This window comes from Vanacampus margaritifer, chromosome 2 (assembly GCF_051991255.1).
Source record: "Vanacampus margaritifer isolate UIUO_Vmar chromosome 2, RoL_Vmar_1.0, whole genome shotgun sequence".
NCBI lineage: Eukaryota > Metazoa > Chordata > Actinopteri > Syngnathiformes > Syngnathidae > Vanacampus > Vanacampus margaritifer.
The window spans coordinates 33,703,685-33,716,735 of NC_135433.1; the positions used below are offsets into that span (position 1 = coordinate 33,703,685).

The 13,051-nt window shown below is 40.9% G+C and overlaps 1 protein-coding gene across 1 annotated transcript; it reads left to right on the forward strand.

Annotated features, from left to right (window-relative positions):
- Positions 1-642: 642 nt before the first annotated feature.
- LOC144044114 (neuromedin-U receptor 1-like) lies at positions 643-8,216 on the forward strand. The gene is made up of 3 exons (XM_077558334.1): positions 643-1,396; positions 3,450-3,683; positions 6,666-8,216. The coding sequence occupies exons 1-3, from the start codon at positions 715-717 to the stop codon at positions 6,974-6,976; spliced, it is 1,227 nt and encodes a 408-aa protein (XP_077414460.1). The 5' UTR covers positions 643-714; the 3' UTR covers positions 6,977-8,216.
- Positions 8,217-13,051: the final 4,835 nt, after the last annotated feature.

Sequence of the window (13,051 nt, forward strand, 5' to 3'; positions counted from 1 at the left end):
AGGAGACCATTCATTCAGTCATCATTCGCCGTTACCTTAAAATAGGACACAGGGGAGGCGCAATAGTCATTGGCATGGCAAAAAAAGGAACTGATTTGCTCATGTCCGGCGGGAAGTCGAAGCTGGCAAAGTTTACATTTTAGTTTTTTCATTTCAGTTTACATTTATAAGAAACTGCAAGAAGACCTTCACGACATGGATAGGAAGATCACAGACCCTGAGGATATCCACCATACAAGTCCACGGTGCTCAGAATCTGTCTGCCTGCGCCCCATTCAAATTCAACAAAATCGCATTCGATTACTTGTGCCAACACCTAGACGTGTTTCCAGGCGTAAAGATTAGATTGCTTTCAGTGACAAAAATGTTAGATGCGCCGAGCATAATGAGCGTAACACAAAAATCTGCATACGCCAGCATTTCCGCATGCACCATCTACAAAAATAGAGCCCTACATTTCTAGATGTCTTGACACTCCTTTTTTGAACATGGAAAATTAAGATTAAGCGACTCCATGTCTAGTGTTGATTTTTCATTTTTTTGTGTATTGTTTACATGTTCAATTAAACAACTTTCACACAAAAACTAAAATAAAATTCACTCCTACTGTGTATGTAGTTACGTCAACAGTCTCACGTTTTCTGAAGTGACTTATTTGTCTAATTGTCTCCTCCTTCTATTTCCTGTTGTGATACAAGAACAAGCCTGGGCACAATGGCAGAAGCGATCTGCTACCATGCAAATCTTTCCACAGCTAACATCTCCACTGATGTAGGATGTCCGGGTGCTGCTCTGTTGTGTGGTCTGAACACCTCCTTGCTCCTGCAGAATGCCACCAAGCAGGACGTGTATGAATTGTGCTTGAGCGAAGAGGAATACATGTCCATGCAACTGGGGCCCCCGAGGTCCCCGGTGTTCTTCTGCGTCTGCCTCACCTACCTCACAATCTTCCTGGTGGGTGTCTCGGGTAACTCCCTCACCTGTGCGGTCATCTTGCGTTACAAGGTGATGCAGACGCCAACCAACTACTATCTTCTGAGCCTGGCTGTGTCCGACCTCCTGGTTCTGCTTTTGGGCATGCCGCTGGAACTCTACGAGATGTGGCAGAACTATCCATTCCTGTTCGGGGAGGGCGGCTGCTACTTTAAAACCTTCCTGTTCGAGACGGTCTGCTTCGCCTCCATCCTCAATGTCACGGCCCTCAGCGTGGAGCGCTACTTTGCCGTGGTGCACCCCCTCAAGGTCAAACACATGACTACGTCGGCTCACGTCAAGAGGGTGGTCTTTACGCTGTGGTTGCTCTCCATGCTTTGCTCCATGCCCAACACCAGTTTGCACGGGATTGTGGTGCTGCCTCCCAGGTTTGGACGAGAGTTCCCCCGCTCTGCTATTTGCCGTACGTATGGAATTTCTCTCAAATGTCTGGTTGCAAATATATTCACACACTGTATTTCCATCCATCCATCCATCTACCGCTTATCCGGGGTCGGGTCGCGGGGGCAGCAGCTTTAGCAGGGAAGCCCAGACTTCCCTCTCCCCAGCCACTTCAGCCAGCTCCTCCGACGGGATCCCAAGGCGTTCCCAGGCCAGCCGAGAGACGTAGTCTCTCCAGCGTGTTCTGGGTTGTCCCTGGGACTTCCCGCCGGTGGGACATCCCCGGAACACCTCTCCAGGGAGGTGTCCAAGAGGCATCAGAACCAGATGACCAAACCACCTCAACTGGTTCCTCTCAACGCAGAGGAGTGGCGGCTCGACACTGAGTCCCCCCCAGACGACCGAGCTTCTCACCCTATCTCTAAGAGAGAGCCCGGATACCCTGCGGAGGAAACTCATTTCAGTCGCTTGTATCCGGGATCTTGTTCTTTCGGTCACGACCCACAGCTCGTGACCATAGGTGAGGGTCAGGAACGTAGATTGACCGGTAAATCGAGAGCTTTGCCTTTCGGCTCAGCTCCTTCTTTACCACAACGGACCGATACAGCGGCCGCATCACTGCAGAGGCTGCACCGATCCGCCTGTCGATCTCCCGCTCCAACCTACCCTCACTCGTGAACAAGACCCCAAGATACTTGAACTCCTCCACTTGGGGCAGGATCTCATCCCCGACCCGGAGAAGGCACTCCACCCTTTTCCGACTGGTATTTACACTGCACACTAAAAAGGACTACATTTACATTATGTTCTTATTGACAATTACGAACATCCGACATTTCTGCTATTTCCATAATGCAACGCTTCATTTCCACGGCAAATTGCATTGCTTTTGCCTGTGAGTACAAACCATGCATGTTGTTTTAGTAATCACTAGTCAAACAACATTTTATCACATTTTCAAATCAAAATAATCCTCACATATCAAATTACAATGATCCAAAGTCCAGTGATTTTCAATGAGCAAAGATCATCGCCTCACCGAGGAAAAAATGCTGCATTCGGGGAAAGTGGGAAACCCACTTGGATTGTGTTTGTTCCGCAAATGTAAATACAAGACATATGGTTACGTGACACAGGTGATTTGGGATGACTGCGCTAACCAGAACAGCAAACAATTTATCGGAACATTTGCCTCAAACTCTTTGAGGGCGGAACTGGGACACTCCGAGTGGGATAAATCTGACTTCAAACACAGCATAACTCTGCCTTCGTGTGGTATCGAAATTATGGTAAAAACCACGTTGAGTAGAAAATTGCACGTGAACGCCCCCTCATGTCGTATTTTCCACTAGACAACTGGGAATTTATTTTGATTCCCGAGTTTCTGAGCTGAGAGAACTTTTTAAGTTTCAACTTGGCGGAACGTGCCACAGGATTCGTGAATGGCAAGAAATATTAACACTTGTAAAGACATTGTCGTCCGATAGCAGGTTGTTTTAGAACCTACACAATTACGTAGCGTACACAATTCAACGTCCTGGCGTGTATGGTCTATCGGCTATCCAGGTCAGTGGGTCAAGCTGCAAATACCAGATTTTTCCTTTCTGATCTCCATTTACTTAATGACTTAATGATTACTATAGTGTCAGGAATCAGGGAATGTTCTGTTATATTCTATTGTTTTACTTTTCGTTAGTTTTACCTTTACTCACTTGTGCACCCCACAGGTAGTGAAGTGCAATTGCCAAGCTAAAATTCTAAATATAGAAAAGTCAGTTACTTGTCGCAACTGAACATGTGTCTAAGGTTAAACTTTTTTTTTAAGAGTTTATCAGCCAGGGCAGCATTGTTTCAGACCCCCGTTGACAAAACGGGATAGTCGTGAGGCAACGCTAACAGGTCTGTCATGGCCGCCAGAAACGTGTAAGGTGGCCAATTGCATACATTCATGGATCAAATACTGTGAATGTTTCCTGTGCATCTTTTTGCTAAAGAGCAGTAAGTTGGGCAAAAACGATTGAATCACTGAACAGTTGAGCGTATTCTATCCCTCACTGGTACGTTTCAATCCTCAGAGTTGGTCAAGCCCAAATGGATGTACAACCTGATCATCTTGATTTCCACGCTGGTCTTCTTCATCTTGCCCATGCTGATCATCAGCATCCTCTACCTCCTTATCGGGTTGCAGCTGCACAGGGAGAGGATGCTGACAAAGGTGGAGGACAGGTGCAGCTTTGGACCAGAAACCCTCAGCAGATCCCACAAGCAGAAAATTAGCAAACGAAACCTTCAAGTCACCAAAATGTTGTGTAGGTAACATCTTAAAATTATTTATGCCTTTTTTTTATCATGAAAGGGGAAGTCAACCCAAAAATGTTTTTTACAATAATAATGTGTGTTCTCTATGCAACTCCTAGAGTCTAAACACGTCATTCTATGTGTTTGTGGAATATTAATTCAGCAAAATCCACCTGCTCTTATCCATTTCAGGGGGCGGCCATTTTGCTACTTGCTGTCGACTGAAAATTACAAAACACTGTTGCTCAGGGCTCAGGTAATGACCAATCATGGCTCAGCTTGTGAACGGCACATGACCAAAGTCAGAAAAGAGATGAGCCGTGTTTGATCGCTACCTGAGCTCTGAGCAACTGTGATGTTATTTGCAGTCAACAGCAAGTGGCAAAATGGCCGCCACACATAAATACTACAGTATATAAAGTAAAGTAGTTACAATTTTCAATAGCAGTTTATTCATTTAAAGGCAAATTCAACGTTAAACATTTCTTGAAAATAATATGTTATATGAGACTTCACTAGTCTAAACAGGACATTCTGATTAATATTACATTTGTGGAATACAAATTATGATGCAAAATCCAGCTGTTTTTATCCTTCTCAGGTGGCAGCCATTTTGCCACTTTATGTCGACTGAAGATGACATCAAATTTGTTTATGCAACAACCAATCACAGCTCACCTGTTTTCTGAAGCTGAGCTGTGATTGGCTGTTACCTGAGAACTAAGGAACTCTGATGTAATTTTCATTTGACAGCAAGTGGCAAAATGGCCGCCCCCTGAGACGGATAAATTCAGCTGGATTTTGCTGCTTAACTCAAATTTGCTTTATTTAGACTTTTTTTTTCTTTATATATATATATATATATATATCTTTATATATATATATATATATATATATATATATATAATTGTTTTTTTTTTCATACAATAAATTCTTAGTTTTCTTCAATAAAAACACAACAAAAAATTTGTGTTGTTTTGGGGGCGGGGCTGGAATGTAGGATGTGAACCTTCAATTCATATTTTCATAATTCTGCTGATGAACCGTTGACTTACAGCTAGATTAATGAAATCTTTGTCATGGCCTGAGGGGATCTATATAATACTAAACTAAACTAAACACTAAACTACTTTGAGGTGGATGGTGTGAACTCTACCACACACAAAAACTACAAATGTGCAGACTGCTTTACGGCATACGTCCTTTTCCCAGTCGTTCCAGATGGAAGTCGAGTCAAACGTCTAAGCGCGATTACTAATATCATGCAGAAGCTACAAAACACCCCAAGAAACGAAGATTTTCGTCTGAGGCGACAATAACAATGATGATAAAAAGCCTACCTGGATGTGGTTAAAAGCACAGTACAGGATTTTCACTTGCCAGCGAGGCGGAAGACGGGGATTTCCAAACGACACTGCCATTGCGGGGACTCGGCTCTTTTTAGAAGATAGATTTTCATGCTCAAATAAAAATAATTATGTTAATGTTAGCTATTGGAAAATTGCATGGTAGCAATAAATAGCCATCAGCTTGATAGTTCATCTTTCCAGACTGACCTGACTAGCCACGCAATACTTAAAAATTGTCTTCTTTCTTGTTTACGAATGCTTGTGAATGAATCGCAAGAACTCTCAGGTTTTCACTTCTCTTTTTTCAGTTTCAACTTATTGGCAGTGGTTTAACGTTGGGGGCGGGGCTTTGAGCGCGAGAACGCCTTCCAGCTTTTCAGGACAGGAGAGAGAAGAGGGCGCCCTCTGTTGGCTAAAGGCAATACTCATGGATGCAAGTTCCCAAGTTGAAACTGAAAACCTGCGACACAAAAAAAAAAATCTGCAGATTGGCATTGAAAAAGACATAATACAAAAAAAATATGCTTAAAGAAAATAGTTTTTTTAATGTCTGTATTTTACAACCTTTTACAATACCAATATACTTGTTTTACAATGCCAATACTTGTTTCAATGTCAATGCAGCTTTTTCCACAATGACAATTATTTTTTTTTCAATACCAAATCTTATTGTCAGTGTTGTGGCTCCATAGGAGCGCAGCCGTTTGCATGTACATTAAAAGAAGGTAAGATCACAACCACCGTCTGCTGTTAACATAATTGAGAAACGTTGCAGTGCTGTATAGAGAAAAAAATTGAAATTAGCCACTGGAAACAATGTAATTCAGTCCAACTGCGGATGCCCTGGAAGTCCGGATTTCACGATGATATGCGCTTGGCCTCATGGGAAATGTGGTTCTTTCAAGGGAAAACAATACCGCTTTTGTCCAAAATTGCCCCCATAATCAACGAAAGCCAAATGCTCATTTGTGCTACTTTAATGACATTTCAATCGATTACAATTGGAAAAATTGATTTGATATATAAAGCAAATTGCGTTACGAGCATAGACAAGGTATCACTCTACAGTACACTGAAATAAATCTTAATTTACTCACAAACTGGGCCATTTTAGTTTTTTTTTTTTTTAATCAGTAGTATGAATAGCAACAGGTAGTTTATTGCATCTTCTGCCATCTAGTGGCAGAGCATTTAATTACTCGGCTTGTTGCCTCGACATCTCTTGGGAATCAGTGTTGTAGCCAACCGATGAGGGAACTTATAGGTGTGCTTGTCCGGAGGTAAAAGGCCTCCTGGGTTGATCAACTGTCATTCCCTGTGTAATGTGTGAATGGGACATGCCTGCTACATGAAAGTGATCTTTGTGAAGCTCAACGGTATCCTGTGGCACCTCATTTAGTGTATGAATGCGTGATAATGGACTTTTCTCCCATCAATCCATTCATCAGTGTATTTTGTATACCATGTATTCAGCTCAGGTCTATCTCAGCTGACACTGGGATCATCACAACAATAAACTCAAATACACAGCGTGTCCCCAAAGTCTCTTTTCAATTTGCACAAAAGCAATTGCCATACAGTATGTTAAATGGATTTCGGTTTTTGATTTTGGTGTGAGAACCCCTGCTCTACTGTATATCCCAGGTGTGCTGGTGGCAGTTTTTGGCTTGTGCTGGGCTCCCTTCCACATGGACCGTCTGATGTGGAGTCTCATGGACACGTCGCTGGAGCAGCATCTCCAGATCTTCCAGCACATCCACATCGTCTCGGGCGTCTTCTTCTACCTGAGTGCCGCCATCAACCCCATCCTCTATAACCTCATGTCCACGCGCTTCCGAGAAATGTTTAGACACATCTCATGCTACGGCAACACCTGGTCGCTCAACTCCAGCTTAGAGATGACTCAGCGCAGCAGCTTGAGCCAGAAAGCACAGAGAAGCACCAAATGGGTTTAAACATCTACGGTGAAGCAAAATACATTGAACAGGGATGGCTGAATTATTCAGACATCGGTGCTCGGATGATAGGGGAAAAGCACGTTATGATCTTGGCGCGAGCAGGAAAAGAGGATTGTGCTAATTGGTCAGGGGTTCTAGAGCTTTTTGGGTCCAGGGAAGAAGAAGAACCCTCACAATCCTTACACTAATTAACTAAAAATAACTACCATGTGCACCCATAAATGCCTGGTGGATTACATATCATTTTGAATGTTTCAGCTGGTGTATTTATGACGTGTTTAGTTGAAAGGAATTCAACCAAATTCAGTTAAAGTCTGTATTTATTTATCAATGTTGTGGTACGCGGCTTGAAGGGACTATCCGAGCTAGGATGGCCCATTTTTCACTCAAAAGCTCTCTTTATGTATTTGTAGTGCTGACATCATTTTTACATGCAGACCTTTTACATAAGTGCCAGTGTTCAGCCCAATCAACCGTGGAACTTTAACGATATGGCTGAAGTTAAAGTAAGGAGTTGTCATTGGTTTATTGTGTTTATTGTGTTACGTGCCACTCTCCATGTAAACATGCACCTTACAAAAGAAAAAGATACATTTTCAAATTTTGTAAATTGTTTTATGGAACATCAAATGTCCGGGGACCTCAGTTTGAGAACCAGAGCCAGTGAATAATAATCTGTGAAGCTCGTTGCATTTTCATTGTTTTTATTTTGTTTTTAAGCAAAAATATGTAAAGTGAATTAATTCAGTCCAGGTGAAAATGGCTCTATTTTTGTAAATGGTAAATTAACCGTGTAGTTTGCGCTGTTGTGATTGTGAACATTTAAAAAAATATGGCATCTTATGCACATCTGCGAAATTACCAACACCCGGTCCAACACACCTCTGAGCAGAATTACACGGTGCACCACGCTGGATTTGTACGGGTCGTGAAAATTTTATCAAGTGCATGGGCTAATGGAGTTCAGCCAATGCCTCACCACTCACAACATTACTTTTAATAAAACTGAAACAACAATTTTGAAAAAAATGTTTAAAGATTTTAGGTGAGTAGGATAAATATTCTAAGTTTAGGCCCAAAAATAAAATCTCGATTTTTGCAGTCATTTAGGACGATTACCTCACGTCACCAAACCATTTTTTTTTTAAGTGGATAGGCAAGGAAATTTTATACCTTCTGCTATCTAGTATTTCATTGTTCTGCCTGCCACTCTATAGTGCTGATAGATGGACCAAGACACATGATTTGTAATCAAGAAATAATCTTTAGACCAATTACTCACATTTTGAAAACATTTTACCAACACATAACAGAGTGGTGTAGTTTGTTTGTTTGTTTTTTAATAGGGATTGCTGGAATCAATTAAGCCTTGTAAGGAGTCAAAGGACTATTTCTGTTTATCTGTTGTCTACATTGTTCATTGGTTATAAAATTAACATTAACATAATTTAATAACTTAATCATTTCTAGGGTTTTCTGTATATTGTATTGTATATTATATGGTATTTTATGTGAAATTTGAGGGGTTGTTTTATACCATTATGGTTGCATATAGCCTTGTATCCAAACAAACATCAAATGAGGACAATCCAGTGTGAAGTGAGGTGTTAATGTGTTTATTCTAGTTTTGCTGTTGTTATTAAAATAATACTTATTGTCATTGTAATAATGCAGACAGCCATTGTCATTTATTTGGTACGTATATAAGTTGTATTCTCTATATGTGAGGCATAATAACTTTTTAAAAAATCACCAACTATTCACGACATATTGTGTAATTGTATGACTCATGCATCTAAGTTGATCTTTTGAATGGCAGCGGTCATATAAATTCATTAAAATGTTTAACAAAGCAGCTCTTGCATATGTGAATATGTATCACCTCATTTAAGTGACTGAAAGCATGAATGCGCTCTTGCCTTGGATTTATGGTTTCATGACCTCCCTTTCTAAACATCGGTGCAGCTGGTGGGAGGAAACAGAAGGTTTACTGCTCTTCGGAAAGCAGTTCTGTCTTAATGAGCCTTGGAACTCATTTTCATATTCACAGTGCAACCTGCTTCTGGATGAAAATGCCTCTTGCACAAAGTTTTCAAAGGCGACTGGCTTAAGGACTTAATTAAAAGTATCTTTTCATCAGGCAGTTTCTTTGCAACTCTAAATGAGGCACAGTTTGGGAATTATTGGAGTTACAATGGAAAAACAGAAGGGACTAGAAGCAGCATGAAAAAATGATAAAGAGTTTGTATCATCATCAGCAATCAGTATGTACAAAATGGAGCACATTACTATCAACAAATACATCATTTATAATAATTGGACTTGTGAGTGGACTCATCACAAGGCTGCAAAAAATAAAAATAAAAAATGCCCTTTTTACTACTTTGATGAGACATTGTGGGACTGAAATGTGCTTTGAAATTCAAATAAAGACAAATCAGCCTCTGAAAATGTTTATAAGCTGAAAACCAATCTTGCCTTTGATGGGAACTTGCCCAATCCAATATGGCCGCCACATAGACGTCGCTCAGCCCGGCTTCTAGTTTTGCCTTCATTTTGAATTCAGAGAAGTTATTTGGGTTTCTCAACAATATTGCACTTGACATAAATTGAAGACGACACTTGTCACTCTTACCAGCTGTGACTGCGCTTTTCGATTGGTTTCACATTGGCATTAACCGGGTGTTGTATAACATGATTATATGGAAGCGTTGTTAGTTCCTATGGCTTTATCAGATTGTACTCAGCTTCTTCCAACCATTCCTTTTCATACAGTAACAAATCCAAGGACACAGTGAAGCATGATTGACTACATTTACATTCATTGTCATCCTCCGACGACCGACGCACCTGAGGATTAACAGAGAAATCAAAACCCAAAGTGTTCTCTCCTGTCCCACTAATTTTGTGAAGTGATCCCCAGTGAAACGACACTGATGATCCAAAACACACGCATCATTTATTCCCAGCAGCCTGAGCAAGGGCAACCTCAATAAATGTGGGTGATAATTCACCACCTCTCTCAAGAATCAGAATGGCACTCTTCAGCCTCCATGAAACAGGAAATCACTCAGTGTTGCAAAATTGTCACCTGGCAAGATGTTTTTCTATCTGTGGCGGTTTGGGAAGATTTATGACTGACTTCATTTGTAATCACCTCACGAGAACAATATAATATTGTAGTACAGTTAAACCCTTAAAGGTCTCATATTATTCAACTTTTCAACATACTAAAATAGTTCTCAAATGTGTAAAAGACATGTCTGTGACATGCATTCGTCAAAATTGACTTTGAATCTAATATTTTTGCTGTCCCTAAATCAGCCAAAAAACGCTCTGTTCAAAGCAGCCTGTTTTAGCGGTGTGTCACTTTTTTATTATTATTATTCTGGACAGCTCAGTATTGAACACTTCCAGCCAGAGTCGTGAGGCCGTCGGGAGACCCGAGGAAGGACCAAAGAAAAGAAAGGAAAGTGAAATCCAGCTCCGACCAGACACCACCCACCAGGCCACCAACCAGAGTCCTTCACCAACCCCGGAGACATCTAAATTCCAACAAATCAGGGAGACCTCAACAGACCAAAGGAGAGACTGAGGAAAGGAAGGAAGGACAGACGAAGCAGAGTGAGATCCACAGACACCAGCCTCCACCGATTCAATGACCTGAGGAAGATTGTGTCTGAGTTTCGATAGATGCTGGTGTGGTGGATCTGGCGTGCATGAAAATCTCCACCAAAGAGGGGAGCCTCACTTTTATGTAAATAGCTGCACCAGGCCACGCCTAGGCCATACCCTTCTCTCTCGAAGGGGCAGTGATTTCGGTCATGGTAGCCATGTGCTAATGTTGTGAATGGAAACGACTGGCCTTTTACACATTTGGGAACTATTTTAATATGTGGAAAAGTGGCATAACGTTTTACCACAAGAAAAAGTAGCATAACGTTACTACAGAGACTATGTTGTAGTGTTAGTTTGTGATTGTTTAGGCAATGGTTATTTTGCAAATCTCCCACGAACATTATTTTGCCGTGAATGTCTCTGATTTGCGGGGAATGTTTGTAGACATTTACAAGCGGTTCTGACTAAAAACAAATGTGCACATTTAGGCCACTGCGCGGTCGCAACGTGCAAGCCGTCTCGTTGAGACCACTTAGCGGCCGGTTAGCATCACAAAGTCATGTCATGACTAGGTGGCGAGTTGCCGGTCACGGCAAATTAACCACCGCGGATTGTATCTTGACAAAACAATACGCAAGCGCTTCATATTATGCAACCACCGTCTGCTTTATCATATCTGACCTCTTGTAACCAAACAACCTCCACACAACAAATGTAGCTCCCACTTTAGGCACTAAAAGTACATCAGTAATATGGTAGATGGTGCACAGCTCTTATTAGAAAGGATAGGAAGGAAAGCTAAATCAAAAATGTTGAACTTACATCTTTCCTGTTAGCAGTCGTGTCACACTGTTGGGACCGATCCATTATGTTTAAACGCGTTGCTAATCCAGCTCTGAACAGGCTTCCACTAACAAAACAGTCCTTTGAGAAATGATGTCGATACACGTCCTTCAAAAATAAAAGTAACCACTGTCTTCTCAAAGATTTGGGACGAAGGAAGCAACCACTTTTTCCTGAAGGAAGTTTAATCTGCCCGTTTGAAGCACACATTTTAGAAAGGAGAAGAAAGCGGATGGACTTTTTTCATTCCTGGTTGGATTGTAGACAAGCCGGGGATGCATATTATTGATAAAATAAATTAAAAAAAAACACTTAAGTGCATTTTCATACTATGGGACCGTTAAGGAACCGGTCTGTGCCCGAGCTAGAGGCCAACCCAGCAAAGTGTGACCCTGAAACAATCATCAGTTGTGATTGTGATTAACCTGTGTGGAGACCAATGTAAAGGAAATCGGTCCAATTATTTATTAAATCAATAATTGTTCATTATTAAAGTAATAATCAATTGACTCATTAATTGAAGGAGACTCAAATGTAATATTTAAATGAATTTTGAATCAGAACCTTGTAGCACCACATCTATTTTGATTATCATTAAAATAAAGGCTGTACCCTAGAGGTTTGTTCAGCTATAAATTGATCAAACACACGCACACACACAGTTAACAATCAGGTTTTGATTTCGTGCACGTTTGTTTGGGATATTTTCTAATCTGTTTCCAGCAAATTCGACATGTTGAATCTACCCCCCACGGTGGCATGTCTAGGACACGTGAGTGAAATTCCTTTGTTTGTGATGAGGTTGCAAAAGTTACAACCGGCCGATAATTGTTACACCAGTAAAGTGACGTAAGAAGATCCCTCGTTTTGTCGTGTGATTCTGTCCGCCCACGCGCCGCTATCACACCGGAGGTGAAAACGCGACAATATTATCATAATGCGGGTAAGTGGTAGAGAAGATGGATGGATAGATCATTTGGTTTGGCCGTAATATTGGTCAGGTTATTGCTACTGTTGAAACTGCCCAGGCACACATTTCCGGGAGTACTGCAGTTTCTAGTTCTGGTGTTATTTTTAGATTTAATTACAAAGTTCACACTGTCCCTTTAAGACTTGAATCGCTTATTACTGCACCAACCGCCTACAGTGCATGGATATTTTTCTGCTAATTAGTGGAAAACAAGAATTAGTAAGAAATAGTATCATTCAAAAAATATGCGAGAAATGTGTGCAACTAGCTCTAAGGTTGCCCCAATTGCACATAGTGTATTTAATTAAGTCTTATTACGGCTAAATGTAATCAGTGTTCACAAAAGCTCCTACTGTAATCGTGATGCAACTCTCAGTATGAGTATCAGCAGAAATGCAAATTGAAAAAAGGGATGGGCAACTGGAAGCCCGCACTTGGTTCATTCACCTTGATTCATTAAAATAAATAAATACATTTTGAAAAGTTTCTTTTTTTGACAAACCCAAAATCTTATTTAATAAATACTGATAAATATTCAATATACATTTTCCACACCCCAAAAAAATAGTAAATAGTAAAAAAAAAAAGGAAAAAAAGAGAAATAAGTATATTAAAAAATACTGGAAAAAAATGGGTAAAAA

What these genes read in the sequence shown, in the direction of transcription:
- LOC144044114 (XM_077558334.1), top strand. Translation starts at nt 715, where the DNA reads ATGGCAGAAGCGATCTGCTACCATGCAAATCTTTCCACAGCTAACATC. An exon ending in CCCCCGCTCTGCTATTTGCC is followed by an intron (nt 1,397 to 3,449) that starts GTACGTATGGAA and finishes TTCAATCCTCAG; the next exon opens with AGTTGGTCAAGCCCAAATGG. An exon ending in TCAAGTCACCAAAATGTTGT is followed by an intron (nt 3,684 to 6,665) that starts GTAGGTAACATC and finishes TGTATATCCCAG; the next exon opens with GTGTGCTGGTGGCAGTTTTT.